The sequence below is a fragment of the Zalophus californianus genome, chromosome 17 (genome assembly GCF_009762305.2).
Source record: "Zalophus californianus isolate mZalCal1 chromosome 17, mZalCal1.pri.v2, whole genome shotgun sequence".
Lineage (NCBI taxonomy): Eukaryota > Metazoa > Chordata > Mammalia > Carnivora > Otariidae > Zalophus > Zalophus californianus.
In genome coordinates, this window is record NC_045611.1 from 49892544 (window position 1) to 49909995 (window position 17452).

General features: G+C 52.1%; 1 protein-coding gene across 4 annotated transcripts in view; it reads left to right on the forward strand.

Annotated features, from left to right (window-relative positions):
• The first annotated feature begins 2269 nt into the window (after positions 1 to 2269).
• The window catches only part of CLPTM1 (CLPTM1 regulator of GABA type A receptor forward trafficking), a 30748-nt gene continuing 15565 nt past the window's right edge, over positions 2270 to 17452 (forward strand). Inside the window, exons 1-3 of one of the 4 annotated variants that reach the window (XM_027619103.2) lie at positions 2270 to 2857; positions 9118 to 9230; positions 17246 to 17369. In XM_027619103.2, coding sequence (XP_027474904.1) covers positions 2285 to 2857; positions 9118 to 9230; positions 17246 to 17369 — 810 coding nt within the window. In that variant the 5' untranslated portion in view covers positions 2270 to 2284. Of the gene's footprint in view, positions 2858 to 2952; positions 3097 to 3199; positions 4002 to 9117; positions 9231 to 17245; positions 17370 to 17452 lie in introns of those variants that run through there. The other 3 variants (XM_027619106.2, XM_027619105.2, XM_027619104.2) reach the window with 3 other exon arrangements.

Below are 17452 nucleotides of genomic sequence, written 5' to 3' on the forward strand. Positions count from 1 at the left end.
GCCTCTCAGCACTCTTGGGGCAGCTTTCCCAGGTCTTGAGGATGGGCAGCTGGGAGTCTAGTAGAAAACGGGGGCTTTGGGGAGGGGCTGTGGGAAATGCCCCCAAGTCCCCAGGGCCTGGGAAGAGCTGAGGCTGCCAAACCCCAGGGGTGATGGGGAGGGGGGACCCTAGAGGAACAATCCCTGCTCTGTCCACTTGTTTCCCACGGACTCAAGCCAAACCAAACCACTGCCCAGGCCAGTTCTGCTTCCAACCAATCCTGGTGCCCTTCCCAGATTCCTCCTTCCTTTCTCAGGCCTCCACCCCAGTCCCACTCTCCCTAGGACCCCGGAGTCCAGGCCCCTAGACGCCTCTTCCCCCAGAATTCAGGAGTCTGGGACCCCAGACCTCGTTTCCCTCAGACTCCGAGTCTGGACCCCCAAGCGTAGGGCTCCCATCCTTTCCTCCCTTCCAACCTGCAATCGCATCTTCTGGTTGGTGTTGGGCGTCCCCTAGTGGAAGACAGAGGGGCTGTGGGCTGTGACTCACTTAGCAATTAGTAGAAAAGGAAGAATATGGTCACTCAGCAGACATGGGGGAGGGCTTCGCAGGGCTCCTAAAGTCACAGTCTAGCTGAGAGACCTTCATGCTCCAACAGATCAGGATTCTGCAGTTTATGAGAGAGGAGGGCAGACCGGAGCATTTTGTATCTACAGTTGAAAGCAGAGATTGGGTTACAGTGAAACTGGAGATTACGTTTCTAAAGCCCCTCACTTGGGCGCCTGGGTGGCTCAGATGGTTAAGCGTCTGCCTTTGGCTCAGGTCATGATCCCAGGGTCCTGGGATCGAGTCCCGCGTCGGGCTCCCTGCTCCTTGGGAGCCGGCTTCTCCCTCTGCCTCTCTCTCTTCCATGAATGGATAAATAAAATCTTTGGGGGGAAAAAAAAGCCCCTCACTTGCCTGGGTTTTCCGTGGTCCTCTACTTAAGCTTGTGTATGTAATTTTGTGCTTTAAAAAAAGAGGCCCACAAGTCTCAATCTGCCTTTTGTCTGGTGGACTTCAATCAATATGTTCATTTCATGCGTAGACTTAAAAACTGGGCCTACAATGTTTTAAAAAAATTTCTATTTATTTGAGAGCGAGAGAGAGCACAACAAGCGGGGGGTGGGGCAGAGGGGCTGGGATCCCAAAGAGGGGCTTGATCCCAAGACCCTAGGATCATGACCTGAGCCGAAGGTAGACACTTAACCAACTGGGCATACAATTTCACAGATTCGTTTTTTTTTTTTTTTAAGATTTTATTTATTTGACAGAGAGACACAGCGAGAGAGGGAACACAAGCAGGGGGAGCGGGAGAGGGAGAAGCAGGCTTCCTGCGGAGCAGGGAGCCCGGAGTGGGGCTCCATCCCAGGACCCTGGGATCATGACCTGAGCCGAAGGCAGACGCTTAACGACTGAACCACCCAGGCACCCCCGTTCTTGCTACTCTTTACTATCTGTGAGTGCACTGGGAAAGACATTCTCCAAGGTAACTTTTTGCCTTTGTGTTGGTCCTCAGAGGTAGGTCATCAACCTTCCACCCTCAGAGTTTCATCCTTTCACTTAGCAATCATCCCCTGGGGCAGTGCTGGAGGGAGAGCAGGGAGCGTGACAGCCCTCGGCTTCCCCCCGGCCGAGAGCAAGACGTGCCACATCCGTCCCTGACAGTGATGACATAAGGTGAGCCGGGATGCAGTTGCGGAGCTCAGGAAACGGGGAAGACTGGGAGGCGGTGCTCGCACAGCCTGGGGGCCAGCAGGGAAGGTTTCCTGGAGGAGGTGGTATTACTAGACCAAGAGGAAAGTGGAAGGAGTAGATAGTAAAATGAGAAATCAATTAATTGGAGAATCCCAATGCAAAGCCTGCTCGCCCTTTCAGGTAATCTGTAAGGTCCCTAATAACAGTGCAAGATATCGATCACTTGCTAAGAGTGAGGTGGGGTTGGGTGGGTAGGTGCTTTACATTCGTGACCTCATTAGGTCTTTCCAAAACCCTGGGGGGGGGGGCATAAGCGGGAGGGAAATGCTTCGTTTATAAAAAAGAGGAAGAAACTGAGACCCAAAGAGGTACGTCACTTGTCCGGGATCATTTAGAAGGTCAGCAGCACAACCAGAGTTTAAATCCAGGTGACACCTCCATTCAATTCATAGACTAAGAGCCGCTGATAGTTTTTTCTGATCCTCCGTACCACCGTCCCCAGGCCAGGGGTCTCGCAACACGTGCCCAGGCTTGGAACAGTACAAAGATACGTAGCTAGGAAAAAGTATGAAGTTCTTTGAGCCCTTGAAGCCGAGTCCAGAGTTGCGAAATCTGCTAGGAAGCAAAGATCACCCCGGAGCGCGCGTGCGGGCTAAACTAGGTGGCCCGAAGGCTTGGGGAGGGGCTGGCGGCTGTGAGAACCCTGAAACAGTAATTCTGAACGCACGGGAAAGCTCTAACCTAAGTGGACTTAGGAGAAAGGCTTGCTTTAGGAAGCGGGGTCCGAAGGTGACGGCATCGGCCGAAGGCCCGCCCTCTGAGTCTGGGTACGGCGGCCACGAAGGTTCATTGACCACAGGAGAGGAGCGCTTCGAGCAGAACGTTTTGAGGCGTTACGGTGGCCGGGAAAGCTCAAGAAACACGAAAACGGAAAGGCCTCGGAGAATCGGCGAGGCGGGCAGGATGGTCTACAAGGCTCACATAAATGGAAGAGGCGGATTTACTCGAGAAAGCAAAGGGAATGGAGCCTGTGGGAAGCTCCTACGCTGGCCGAGAAAGCCCGGAAGTTCAAAGCAGGGAGAACGTCTACTAGGTGAAAGACAGGCGGCCGAGAGGAGGTGGAGTACGACAGCCGGGCTGGTTCGTTCTTAGCCGGAAGCGGCTCTCTCTCGAGGCGTGGCTTAAAGCGCTCCTGCCGGATACGGTAGCTGGCGGGCCGGGCGAAGTGTGAAATCTCGCGCGATCGCGCGGGCACCGTCGGGGACGGGGCGGGGCTGGCGGCGGGGGCGGGGACCCGGAGCGGGAAGATGGCGGCGGCGCAGGAGGCGGACGGGGCCGGCAGCGCCGTGGTTGCAGCCGGGGGAGGCGGCTCCGGTCAGGTACGGAGGCCGAGAGGGGCCTGAGGGGTTCTTCCCCACCCGGGGGGCCTCCCACGGGGCGTGTCCTGCCCCCCTTCGCGGAATCCGGTGCACTGGGGGCTCCTTGCCCAGAGGGACCTTGAGTACCGGGCCCAGGCGGGGCCGGGCAGCCCTGGAGGCCGGACAGTGCGGGGAGCGGGGCCCTGTTGCACGCCGGGTCCCCTGCACGCTCGCGCTGGGCGGCCATCAGGCTCTTTGCTCGAGCCGGGAGACAGTGGCACGGAGGGGCGCAGACTTACACCCAAGCGCCCTGGTTCTCGACTCTGCGATTCCAGGCTCCAAGACCTTTCCTAAAGTGGACCGGCGTTTAGGGTCTCCCTTGCAGTACCTGGGATGTGGGCAGTGATTGATTAATTGGGAGTTTTCTAGCTCTGGGGAAGTCAGGGGATCATCGTGGGTAAGGGCACGGGCTGTGGAGGCCGACAGACCCACTTTACAGACGGGAGTCCCAGGAAGAATGAGACTAAGGCGCTTGCAGAAGGTCACCCAGCTTGGGTTTGGGATCCATTCCATGTAGAAGTGACCAGACATTGCTGACCCAGGGTGGTCAGGACTGGGATGGGTGTGCTTTCAGCATAAACTAATCCTACGGGGGAGTTAGTCCAGGTGCTGATCACTTCTGATCCATTGCTGCCTCAACTAAACCAAAGCTGCAGAACATACTAGTTCAGGCATCCATCCTTCAGGCATTTAGGGAATGGATGGAGTGACAGCAAGGTGCTGTCGACCCACCCACTGGGATGTCACTGACATGTGGGAGGCAGCACAGGGAAGAGGAGTGCAGGTTGAGAGGGAAGAATGAAGCTGACTTTCTGTGTGACCTTGGACAAGTTCCTTGCCTTCTTTGGGCCCTCGTTTCTCCGGTGGTAAGTATAGGGGTTGCACAGGGTGGCCAGCCATGCGATGGGTCCCAAAGATGGTTCCAGCCATGTCCCTGCCATCAGTGGAGTGGGAGAGAAGATTGACATGTAGAGAATTATAATCCTGAATGACTAGGATGGTGACAAAAGTCTGTGCCAGGGACTGAGGGAGCCCAGAGGAGGGGCAAATAATATCACTTGGGGAGGACGCCAGGATGAGATTTGCGTGATAGAGCCCAACATGTTTGGTTCAGCATCTGTAAGGAGGGCCTGGCCTGGGGGCAGCCTCAGGAAATATTTGTTGAGTTAGCTCTAGAATGAAGACTCAGTCCCTTGTCATCGGGGGGCTTTCTGGTCTTGCTGAAGGAAGGCCTTTTCCCCCCTCTGAGTTTCTGTCGATTACTGGGGGGGGGGGAGGGTGGATCAGAGAGACTAGGGTTCAGGTCACCCCAGTTGCCAGGCTTCCAGGGATCCCCTGATTTTCTCTTGTCCTACCTCTGCTTAAAACCTTTCAAGACTTGTTCCTTTGCCTTCAGGGTGAAGTACAAATTCTGTAGTAGATCAAGGCCTTGCACGATCTGAATTTTCTTCAGACTAGACTAGGATTCTCAGCCTCAGCATTATTGACATTTTGAAAGGTGGGTTAATTCTTTGTCGTGGGGGGCTGTCCCGTGCATTGTAGGATGTTTAGCAGCATATCCCTGGCCTCTCTACACGCTAGATGTCAGTAGCACACATACCCCTTTTCCGGCTGTGGCAGTCAGAAATGTCCCAAACGTTGCTAAATGTCCCCTGGGGAGGTGCAAAATCACCCCTGCTTGAGAACCACTGGGAGAGGGGAGTGTCACCCACTGTGAAGCTCTTTTATTTCCATCAGTGTGCCTTGCTTTCTCTTTATTGCCTTTGCACATACTTCTCCCTTCTTTACCTGGTTGATCCTTACTAGTTCTGTACGTCTCAGACATCCCCTCCTCTAGGAAGCCCTCTCTGACCCTCTCAGACTGGGTCAGGGCTCCCACGGCCCCTGGGCTCTCCTGTCCCAGGCCTGTCTGCTCTGGGTCATACCATCTGCCTGTCTCTTCCGCTGGACTGAGAGCCCTTGGAGGGCAGAGCCAGGACTGCTGGGGTCGATACTGTGGCCCCTGCACTGCCCAGCTTGGGACCAGGCACAGAGCAGGTGCCCGGTGTTTGTGGAATCAACAGATGTTGAGGCAGAGGCTGGGCTGGGATGGAATTCCGATGGTGGATCAGGCAGTCAGTGAGGATGTGCTGGAAAGCCTGTCTTCACGCTCCCGGCCCAACTTCATGGTCTCAGCTGCTTCTGGGTCCCTCAGCCACTGGTTCTGTAGGTTGCGTGTGAGATTGGATATGTGGGCCCCAGAGCAGGAGCTGTGTCTTCGTCACTGCTGTGTCCATAGCCGCCATACCCTCTGCGGGCCTGTGGGGCCTAGCACAGAGTGGGTGGGCCCTCAGCAGTCTCATGCTCCCGCCAACCTGCGTCTCCAGCCAGGGGCTCAGACACATGGTCCTCAGCCCTGCCTTTCGTTCCTTCGGCTAATGAATACTGAGTCCCCATTCCAGGCAAGGCCCCAGGCTAATGCTGGGGCTACAGCTGTGAACAGAACAGTCCCTGCCCTCTTGGAGCTCATGTTCTATTTAAGGGCTGGGCAGCGGGGGTAGAAGAACGGACAGGAAAACAGTGAATAAGATAAAATATAGAGCGGGTCAGATGGTGATAAATGCCATGGACAGAGTAAAGCTGGAGAAGAGGATAGGAAGTGAGGGGTGGCTGAGAGGGCTGCAGTTTAAACAAGGTAGTTTGGGAAGGCCTCGCTGAGGAAGTGACTTTTTTTTTTTTTTTTTTTTTAAGATTTATTGAAAGAGGGAGAGCGAGAGCTAGCGTGGGGAGGGGCAGAGAGAGGGAGAGAGAAACTTGAGCAGACTCTGCTCAGCACAGAACCTGACGTGGGGTCGATCCCACAACCCTGAGATCATGACCTGAGCCAAAACCAAGAGTCAGTCACTTAACGGATGGGCCACCCAGGGGCCCCTGAGGAGGTGACATTTGAACAAAGACTTGAAGGAGAGGAAGGACGGAGGCATGCAGATAGAGAGGGGCGGGAACCTCTCACATAAAGGGAACAGCCCATGCAAAGGCCCTGAGGTGACAGATGCCTTGCTGTTGGAAGGAACAGTGAGAGGCCATGTGGCTGAAGCCAGTGAATGAGGGGAGAGGGGTGAGAGTAGAGAGGCAGGGAGGGAGCCAGATCAAGCCAAGACGGGGAGGTCAACGTGAAGATTTCGCCTTTACTCCAAGGGAAGTGGAAGCCACAGGAGAGTTACCTTTCCTTTGAAGCATAATAGATAACACAGCATTCACCTGTCGTCAGTATGGAGTTCCAACGGCGTTTAGTGCAGTACAACCATTGCCACCCGGTCCCCATCCCCTCAGAACATTCCAGTTCCCTTTTGCAGCCACTCTGCCCCCAGCAGGGCTCCTTTTTATGACTGAGTAGCATTCCATTGTATGGATACACCATGTTCGTTAGCAGGTGTTCCTGGCTATTAACCAATAATGCCCCCGTGAGCGTTTGTGCATAAGCTTTCCCCTGTCTGTACGTTCTCCTTTCTCTTGGGTAGAGACCTAGGAGTGGGGCTGCTGGTTTGTATGGCAGGTGCACATTTCACTTGTTGTTTTTATTTATTTTATTTAAACAAATTTTTTTCTAAAGATTATTTATTTATTTGAGAGAGCGCGTGAGAGAGCACGAGCAGGGGGAGAAGCAGTGTCCGTGCTGAGCGAGGAGCCTGACGTAGGGCTCGATCCCAGGACTCCAGGATCATGACCTGAGCCGAAGGCAGACGCTTAACTGACTGAGCCACCCAGGTGCCCCACACATGTCGCTTTTTAATTCTCTGCCGTACTTTTCAAAGCCCCAGCTCCGTTTCCCCACCAGTAGTATACAGTCGGTCTGGCTTCTGCACGCCCTCACCGACACTTGTGATTGTCCATCATTTTGATTGTGGCCAGCGTCGTGAAGTGGCTTCTCATTGCAGTTTCCATTTACGTTGCTGTGGGAGGGTTTCCAGCCAGCTTGGGTGGAACCAGGTCCAACAGACCTGGTTGGACCTTGAGTGGAGCCAGGTCCAACAGACCTGGGGGTCAACCAGACCTGGGTTCAAATCCTGGCCTGGACTCATTTTCTGTTTCTTGACGGAGATCAGCTCAGACCTGCTGGAAAGCCTTACTTGGCCCCCGGTGCTCCAGGAGCAAGGCCAGCCCTGAATGAGGGGGCCCTGTGTCTGTCTCTGACCCTGCCTGGTCTCCCAGCCAACCACTTCCCGGAACTTGTCCCTCTCCCAACATGCCCTTCACCCAAATTTCAAAAATAGCTCCTCAGGCAGGCCTCTGACTACTTAATCCAAAGTGGCTCCCTGTCCCCACCCCATCTGCCCCTGCCGCTTTCCTCCAGAGCACTTTTCCCATTTACCAGTTTGAATGATGCCGTTGACTGTTCCGTGGGTGTGTTCCCCTCTAGACCCTGAGCTCCAGGAGGGCAGGGCCCAGAGCTGTCTGCCCACTGCCTACCACGGGGCGTGGCGCATAGTAGGTGCTCAGGAAACATTTTTTTCAACGCACAAAGGAGATAGTTTCTGTCTGTAACACACCAGTACTTTATCAGCCTGGCCCTTGGGTCGGAGACGGGAAGTGACGTGCCCAAGATCTCCCAGCCAGGACCCGCGGGATCCCAGGGCCCCCACCTTCTGCCACGGCGGTGTCCTGCACATCGGGAGATACAGGGATGAGCTCTTGCTGGTGAAGGGGACAAGGCATGACAAACGCCAGGGAGGGGGTGGGCTCGGGGCTGTGGCGGGGGGAAGGCTGGGCAGAGGCGGCCTGGAGGGGAGTGGTGTGGGGGGCCTGGGTGCTGCGGGCAAGCCCTTCGGGGAGCACATGTTGATTCCACAGGGGTTTACTGAGCCCCTGCTCTGTGCTGGGCGGTGCTTCTGCCCAACGGTGACCATGACAGGCCTGACCCTGCCTCTGGAAGGCGGAGCGGTGAGGGTACAGAGCTGGGAGGAGGGAGAGGACCCGGGAACCAGCAGGTGCAAGGAGGGCGGGAAGAGCTTCTCCATCTCAGGCCCTTCCTGGCGTCACGGAATTCCCTGCCTCTGCGCTTCTGTTTCTGAGTGGAGATTCTTCTTCTGGGAAGCCCTGCCTGACCTCCCTGGCCTACCCATGCCCTTGTCATCCTGCTGCCCTTGTCCTTCGTGAGTGACCCAGACAAATGGCTTAGCCCCCCGAGCCTCCCTTTGCCCGGCCGCCGAGTGGAGGTACTCAGGGCTCTGGCCCCACAGGGCAGTGTGTGCTGTTTGCGGCACGGACCTCTGTCGTGGCTCACACTCTGGCTGTGTTTTTCTACGTCTGTCTCCTGCTGGATAGGAGCCCCTGGAGGGGACAGGCGCCGCACAGGGCTGGCCACAGAGGAGGCCTTAGGAACTGTTTGCCCAGGGAAGGACCTCTCAGACAAACCCGGGCCTTCCAGAATCTGGCTCTGGTCACCCTTCTGCATTTTTCCCAGTGGCCACCTTGCATCCTGAGCTCTGGCTTCAGGGAGCAGTGTGGGCAGTCCTCACCACCAGACTTTTTTCCCCCTTTCCTTTCTGTACTCGCTGCCTCCTCTGCATTGCCCCCTTGTTACATTGTAGGCCTCAGCTCCAATGGTCCCTTCCTCTAGGAAGCCCTCCCTGACCTCCAGGCTGGATCAGATGTCCCCTCTGGGATCCTATAACCCCATCCTGTGCACTCTGGATCATCCCTGTCTGGGGACTCTTTGGCTCCCCGCACTGGACTGTGATCCCAAGGAGGGCAGCACAGGGCTGTCTCGGTCACCTCTGTGTCACCAGCACAGAGTAGGTTTTGGGGGAGTGTTTTTGTCTTGAAGGAATAAGATCCACCACGCTTCCTGGGTGATTTTATTCATTCGTTCTCCACTTATTGATCAAGTACCTACTCTGTGCTTAGCCCTGTGCTGGGCCTTGGCATGCAGTGGTGCCTAAGACAGCCCCAGTGCCTCAGGTGGCATCCGCCCTCCTTAAGCTCGTCTCTTGTTTCCTGCAGGTGACCAGCAATGGCAGCATCGGGAGGGACCCGCCGGCGGAGACCCAGCCCCAGAACCCACCACCCCAGCCAGCACCCAACGCCTGGCAGGTCATCAAAGGCGTGCTGTTCAGGTGAGCAGATGACGGTTGGTTTTGTTCACTGAAAAAAATTCAAATAAGGAAAGCATAGAGAAAAAAGGAAAAAGTCACTGGGGATGACCATCACCCTATCGGTGGAGATCTTTTTCTTCTTTTAATATGACAGAGTTTTTTTGTTGTGGTCGTGGTAAAATACACTGTTGTGGGGTTTTTTGTTTGTTTTTTAAGATTTTATTTTTAAGTAATCTCTACACCCAATGTGGGGCTTGAACCCACGACCCCAAGGTCAAGAGTCCCAAGCTCTACCGACTCAGCCAGCCAGGCGCCCCTAAAATATACTGTATTTGCTAGGGCTGCTGTAACAAATAGCTCAGTCCGGGGGTGGCGGTGCTTAAGCAACAGAAATTTACTTTCTCACAGTTCTGGAGGCTACAAGTCTGAGATCAAGGTGTCAACACGTCTGGTTTCTTCTGAGGCCTCTGTCCTTGGCTTAGATGGTCATTTCCTGTGTCCCTACATGGCATTCCCACTGTGTGTGTCCGTGTCCTAATCTCTCATAAGGACACCAGCCCGCCCTAGTGGCCTCACTTAGCTTTAATCACCTGTTTAAAGGCCCTGTCTCCAAATACAGCCACTGAAGTACTCGGGGTTAGAACTTCAACATATGAATTGGCCGGGGAGGGGGGTTCGCGGGGAGGGAACAGGGACACACACACAGCTTAGCCACAACATGTACATTACATAAAACCTTCCGTTTTAAAACCTATTTTTAAGTGCACAGTTGTGCAACAATCACCACCAACCATCCCATTCATCTCCAGAACTTTTTCATCTCCCCAAACTGAAACTGTGTCCATTAAGCACTTACCCCCCATTTGCCTTCCCTCCAGCCCCTGGCACTCAGCATTCTACTTTCCATCGCTATGAACTTGACTGCTCTACTTACCTCATATAAGCGGAGTCCTACAGGCTGTCCATTTGTGCCTGGCTGGTGGTGATTTTTGTATGGGTGCATTCAAATGGTCATTTCCTGGGCCGTGGGAGCACAGGGCCTGCCTTCTGGAAGCCCGGCCTCTCACCAAGGCCCTCGGGAGATGCTGGGTGGGGGTGGGGAGATTTCCTGGGGCTGAGTTCTTGCCTCTGTAGGCAGTTCTGTGACAGTTCCCTTCTCTGCTCTGGGCCTTTTTTGCCCATCTGCAAAATGGACATTTCTTTGTCTTTCCAGACACATATTTTAGCGAAATGTTCAAGAGACAGGCTCTGCATTTAAGCAGGCACTTTCTGTCCTTATCAGCTATAAGGAGTTCCATGGCAGAGTTGTTTGGTAGTTGGTTTATTAAGGTTTTATTTAAATTCCAGTGAGTTTGGGGCGCCTGGGTGGCTCAGTTGTTAAGCGTCTGCCTTCAGCTCAGGTCATGATCCCAGGGTCCTGGCATCGAGCCCCGCATCAGGCTCCTTGCTCTGCAGGAAGCCCGCTTCTCCCTCTCCCACTCCCCCTGCTTGTGTTCCCTCCCTCGCTGTCTGTCAAATAAATAACTAAATAAAATCTTTAAAAATAAATAAATAAATTCTAGTTAGTTAACCTACAGTGTGTTAGTTTCAGGTATACAATATAGTGATTCAACAATTCCGTGCATCACCTGGTGCTCATCATGACAGGTGTACTCCTTCATCCCCGTCACCCATTTTACCCATCCCACACCTACCTCCCCTCTGCTAACCAGCAGTGTGTTCTCTGTAGTGAGGAGTCCGTTTCTTGGTTTGTCTTTCTCCCTCTCTCTTTTTTTTCCTTTACCTGTTTGTTTTGTTTCTTAAATTCCACAGATGAGTGAAATCCTTCTCTGACTTATTTTGCTTAGCATCTAGCTCCATCCATGTCTGGCAAATGGCAGACTTTCATCCTTTTTTATGGCTGAGTAATATTCCATCACACACACACACACACACACACACACACACACACACACACACACACACACACACACACACACACACACACACACACACACACACACACACACACACACACACACACACCATCTTTATCCATTCATCCATCAGTGGATGGACATTTGGACTGCTTCCAAAATTTGGCTGTTGTAATGCTGCTGTAAACACCAGGGTGCATGTATCCCTTTGAATCAGTATTTTTTTTTTTTAAAGATTTTATTTATTTATTCATGAGAGACAGAGAGAGAGAGAGAGAAGCAGAGGGAGAAGCAGGCTCCCAAGGAGCAGGGAGCCCGATGCGGGACTTGATCCCAGGACCCTGGGATCATGACCTGAGCCGAAGGCAGACGCTTAACCATCTGAGCCACCCAGGCACCCTGAATCAGTATTTTTGTATCCTTTGGGTAAATACCTAGTAGTGCAGTTGCTAGGTCTAGGGCAGTTCTGTTTTTAACTTTTTGAGGAACCTCCATGCTGTTGTCCACAGCGGCTGCACCCATTTGCAATCCCACCAGCGGTGCAGGAGGGTTCCTTTTTCTCCACATCCTCACATGGCCCGAGTTGTTTAAACCAGTCCTCCCCTTGGCTAGGATGGCCTCACATGGCCGTGGCCTGCTACCAGGGAGCCTGGGAAATGTCTTTATTCTGGGAAACCAAGCACCCTGCTGAAAGCAGGAATTCGGTTCCTGAGTAAGAAGAGAGTGGTTTGGGTGAGCCAACTACTTGTCTCTTCCAGGCTGTCTTACTCGTTTTTTATTTTTTTTCTAAACTTATAAATAATACACATTTATTGTAGAAAGTAAACTTGAATACAAATGTGTAGAAAGAAAGTAACAAAAGCGTAACGGATCGGTGGCCATCCCATAAGCACACCCCTGCAGTTTGCCTTCAGTGAGATTGTAGAAGGATGCTCACAGACAGTTGTTGAAATGAGAGAAAAACTGCAAACAGCCTGCTTGTCCAAACTGGAGGATCAGCTACGGAAATGGCGGTGGGGGCGCTGGTAGAGTCAAATGATGTGTAGGAGCGCAGGTCTGTTCCCACATCTCAGTCCCCCCGCCTCCGAGCCGTGTGTCCTGGTTGGCTGATGGTCCCTCTTGTGCCTGAGTTTCCATCTCAAGAGTTCGGAAGACTGCCAGTCGGCTCGCAGGTCACGAGAGGATGCTACGAGGCTCTGGCGCCCGCCCAGAGTTGGCCAGGATCACTTTTGTTGTTGAGTGTTAAAAAACTTTAGAAAATTACAAAGAGAAACTGCTGGCGCGGGTGGGGGGGGGATCCCCACCATCCCAGATGCTGTCAACAGTCACATTTTGGTGTGGGCCAGGCCCGCCGGCTGGTACCCTCCGACAGTGCCATGCAGGATGCGAAATTCCTCGCTGTTCCGCCCGTAAGCTTGGGCGCCATCCCTGACGTGCCCCCGATCTTCTTCCACTGCGGAGCCTCCGTCCCCTCCCTTCTCCATTCCACTCTGCCCTGCCGTGTCCAGTAAGAACCTGGAGTTTCTTACCTGTCAGTTTCTTCTTTTTTTTTTTCATGCTCCAAGCAGCTGCGAATAAAGATTATTTTTATCTTTCCCTTTGCTTTTACATAAGAGCAGCCTATTTTACAGAGTTCTGCACCTTGATTTTTTCTCATTAACAATATATCTTAGAAATCTCTCCACATCAGTACATAGGGCACTTCCTTCAGATAGACATTTTTAATACAGTCCCAGCTTAGGCTCATTTCCTCCCTTAGAACCAGGCCGCACCGAACAGCCTGGCTGGAGGTCCGGAGAACATCTCATCTGGCACTCTGACAGTGGGGTTCAGGGTTTGTTTTCATGGGCCTGTGAACTCTCCAAAGCTTTGAGTAGACTGCATGGGAATGGCCTTTTTCGGGGGAGAGAGAGTGGAGTCTGGTTTTCAGCGCCTGTTCACGTTATACCCCCTGGTTACCTGGGCGTGGGGGATGGGACGGGAACCAGGTGGGAAAATGGATGAGGTGGGAGAGTTTTCATTCTGTCTTTTCATCTGTTTAACATCTTTCTGAGCCCATGAATGTAGGATACCTAGGTGGGGTGGGAGGGAAGATTGAACGTCTCTTTTCTTTGCTGAGTCCAGGAGGTTGAAAAGCATTAGGGGGACGCCAGCCCCCTATAGGCCTGTTGTCAGAGGGTAGGGCTTCATGGCCTGGGATGTGTGGGTGGAGGGGTGTGGCCATGTGCCCTCTGAGAGGACCCACAAAACTGTGGGTGTGCAGGTAACACACAGGTACTCTTCAGGGGACTGGGGATCTGGAATCCCTAAAAAAACTGTCTGGTCCAGTCGGCCTCATTTTACACATGGGGACCCAGAAGCCCAGAGGGGTTGGGACTCCTGCAGGCCACACAGTAAGCCAAGGCAGGGCTGCAAGTGGGTGTCCTTGCTCCCACATCCTTGGCATATGTACTAAAATGGGAGCCTCTCTTGGAGGTGGAGGGTTCCCCCGAGATTACCAGTCCCAGACCTTCCTCGGCCGTTGTGCGTCAGGGACTTCTTGGGGAGGCAGCAGATGGCTCAGCTGGGCCGTGGCCCCTGAGACCCCAGACCCCAGGGCTCCAGAGCTGCTACAGGCAGAGACCAGTCCCTGTGCCTGATCCTGCCCTCCGGTGTGGTTTGGGGCCCACCTACACTAGAATTCCCTTGTAGTATTTTTCCATTCCAAAGGGTTTGTCTGCCTCTTTTCCTATGATGAAACTAATAATAGCTAACACTTCTAAAGTACTTACTGAGTGTATACCAGGCTTCATTGTGGATGATATATATTTATCATGGGTGCATATGTGTATATACTTAGATAGAGATACATATCCATGCATTTAATGCTTACAAACAACCCCATGAGGTAGGTAGTGTCATTATCCCCATTTTAACTGTTGAGGAAACAGAGGTCTGGAGAGGTTAGGAGTCTTGCCTGAGGTCACACAGTTGATAAGAGATAGAGCTGGGCTTCAGATCCAGGTATTGCAGCTTAGAGGCTGAGCGCTTAACCTCTGCTATATTGCTTTTCATAGTAATTAATAAGTACTTCTCTCATTTAATAATTACACAGCAGCATGTGTCTGAGAGACCTGAATTAACACAAGAGAAGTATTTTATTTCTCTCTCATGTACTGTTCTGGCTTAGACCAGGATTCTGCAGTCTTCTGCAACCCAGATTCTTTCTTGCTTTTTGTTCAACCATCACTAGGTTTTGCCCCTTATCTGCATGGCTTAAGATAGCTGCTGAAGATCCAGCCATCGCATCTGCATTCTAGGAGGGAAGAAGAAATCAAGGAGGCATGCTCTGTCTCTTTAACGACACTTTCCCAAAGCCCAGCACAGTACACGTTGTTTAAATTTTATTGGCCAGGACTTCACCCTGTGTCCACTCCCTACCTATAAGCAGGGCTGGAATTACAGTCTTTATTCTGCGTAGCCAAGGGGTCCAGCTAAAATTTAAGAGTTTCCTTTTTGAGACAAAAGGGGAAGATGGATATTGGGAAACATCTAGCAATCTGCTATAGTTTTGTTTGGAGGCTTTTCTTTTGTTCATTAAAAAGTAAGAAAGAAATTCAAAAAGAAAAGCCTAAAGAAGAATGTAAAAATCACCTATGGATAACTATCATTCGTCATTATTGTATTAGTTGTGATCCTTTTACATGTTGATTCATATAAATGCTGGGGTTTTTTTGTTTTTGTTTTATTTCTTTGTGATCCTTTTACATGTTGATTCATATAAATGCTGGGGTTTTTTTGTTTTTGTTTTATTTATTTTTAAAGATTTTATCTATTTATTTGACAGAGACACAGCGAGAGAAGGAACACAAGCAGGGGGAGTGGGAGAGGGAAAAGCAGGCTTCCCGCTGAGCAGGGAGCCCGATGTGGGGCTCGATCCCAGGACCCTGGGATCATGACCTGAGCCGAAGGCAGACGCTTAACGACTGAGCCACCCAGGCGCCCCTTGTTTTTGTTTTATTTTTTTTTTAAGATTTTATTTATTTATTTGAGAGAGAGAATGAGAGAGAGAGAGAGCACGAGAGGGAAGAGGGTCAGAGGGAGAAGCAGACTCCCTGCTGAGCAGGGAGCCCGATGTGGGACTCGACCCCGGGACTCCAGGATCATGACCTGAGCCGAAGGCAGTCGCTTAACCAACTGAGCCACCCAGGCGCTCTCTCTGTTTTTATTTCAATGTAAAGCAAATACATGGTTTGGGGGTTTTGGGGGTGCATGTGTTTTTGGTTTTGTTTTGTTTTTTTTTTAAAACGGACAGCTTTTTAAAAAGATTTTATTTATTTATTTGACAGAGAGACAGCAAGAGAGGGAACACAAGCAAGGGGAGTGGGAGAGGGAGAAGCAGGCTTCCTGCTAAGCAAGGAGCCCAAAGCGGGGCTCAATCCCAGGACCCTGGGATCATGACCTGAGCCGAAGGCAGACACTTAACAACTGAGCCACCCAGGCACCTTGTATTTTGTTTCTTTTTAAAGATTTTATTTTTAAGTAATCTCTACCCAATGTAAAGCTTGAACTCACGACCCCAAGATCAAGAGGCACATGTTTAGGGTCCCTGGGTGGCTCCGTCAGTTAAACATCTGACTCTTGATCTCAGCTCAGGTCTTGATCTCAGGGTCGTGAGTTCAAGGCCTGCGTTGGGTTCCATGCTGGGTGTGGAGCCTTCAGAAAAGAAGAGTTGCATTCTCTACTGACTGAGCCAGCCAGGCGCCCCAGTGTGGTACTTCTGAAGCTCTCTTGATACCAAATTTTGAGGGTTTTTTTATAACAACAAATTCTGAAACATTAGAGTTCAGTTGTTCTGAGCATCTCAAAGTTATATATAAGAATAATTTCAGGCCTAGGATGAACATATTTTCCTCCAGAGAGGATGTGCTTTCCTTCTGCCGCTGGCTGCTTGGGGCATCATCCATCCAGGGTCTCCTTGCGCCAAGTTCAGGGCTCTGGCTGTGTCTACCTGGTGACTCCCCGGGAAGAGTAGGCCTCGCCTGCCTCCCCTGGTCCTGAATGTGGCACCCTGTGGGGTCTTAACTCTTTGGTTATCCTGTGTGGGCCCTCACCTAGCATTTCTGTTACCCATCAACATACCTAGCAAATGTCCTCAGACACAAAAAGAAGCTTCTGTTGCTTTTTTACTTCTTTTTTTTTTTTTTTAAGATTTTATTTTTTTGTTAGAGCGTGGGCGAGAGAGAGAGTGAGCAAGGGTACAAGCAGGGGGAGCTGCAGGCAGAGGGAGAAGCAGGCTCCCTGCTGAGCAAGGAGCCCGATGCGGGACTCGATCCCAGGGCCCTGGGATCATGACCTGAGCCGAAGGCAGACGCCCAACCGGCTGAGCCACCCAGGCGCCCCTGCATTTTTACTTCTTTTGGTTCCAGTCTTCCCTTCAGTTTTTGCCTGGTAAATCTACAGTCTTGTCCATTTGGTGTTTTTAAGAACATGTACTTCCATATAATCATACGTAAACCTGATAAAGAACATATATGAGCAGAATATATTCTTGTTATATCAGGGTATGTAATTATATATGTAAAACTAGTACTGATATGTTCTTAGTATATTCACTTTTACTAAGTTTTTCCAGTTGGCTGCTTCCAGCAGCTGTGTTGGTCTGAATAGCCTAGGCCAATATTACTACCAATTGGGACTAACCCTTTACTTACTCTCCCCTTCTCAGCGTTCAATTGATTTAAGCTCTAACATGTTGCTCTCAAAGCTGCTGTGCGTCTAAAATGCTGAGATTCCAGTTCTTAGGGGTCCCTGACTTTGGGATTCTGGGGGCCTGGTGTACTAGGTTTCCTAGGTCAGAGGGTAGAAGGTCCAAACCCTGCATCCCTGTGGTCACTGGGGGCTTCTGGAGGACTCATGGGGCGGGGGTCTGCGTGGAAACGGGGGCAGCTCCCCAGACGTGGCATCTGGGGCATCTTGGCTTCTCACCGGTCCAATGACTGCCTTCTCAGGGGCCCTCCCTCCTTGGTTGCCAGCCGTGGGTCAGGCCTCCAGTGCGTGCTGTGTCAGAAGGAGGTCAGGTGGGCCCACGATGGAAAGAAAAGGCTTGGGACTCACTGTCTGACCCTCTTGCCTCCTCAGGATCTTCATCATCTGGGTCATCAGCAGCTGGTTCCGCCGAGGGCCGGCCCCTCAGGACCAGGCAGGCCCCGGGGGAGCTCCGCGCGTCGCCAGCCGCAACCTGTTCCCCAAAGACACTTTAATGGTAACTGCTGGCTGGGAGGCCAGACTCGGGAGGCGACCAAGGGGGGGGGGGGCGGAGAGGGAGTGACATGGGCATTTGGAACA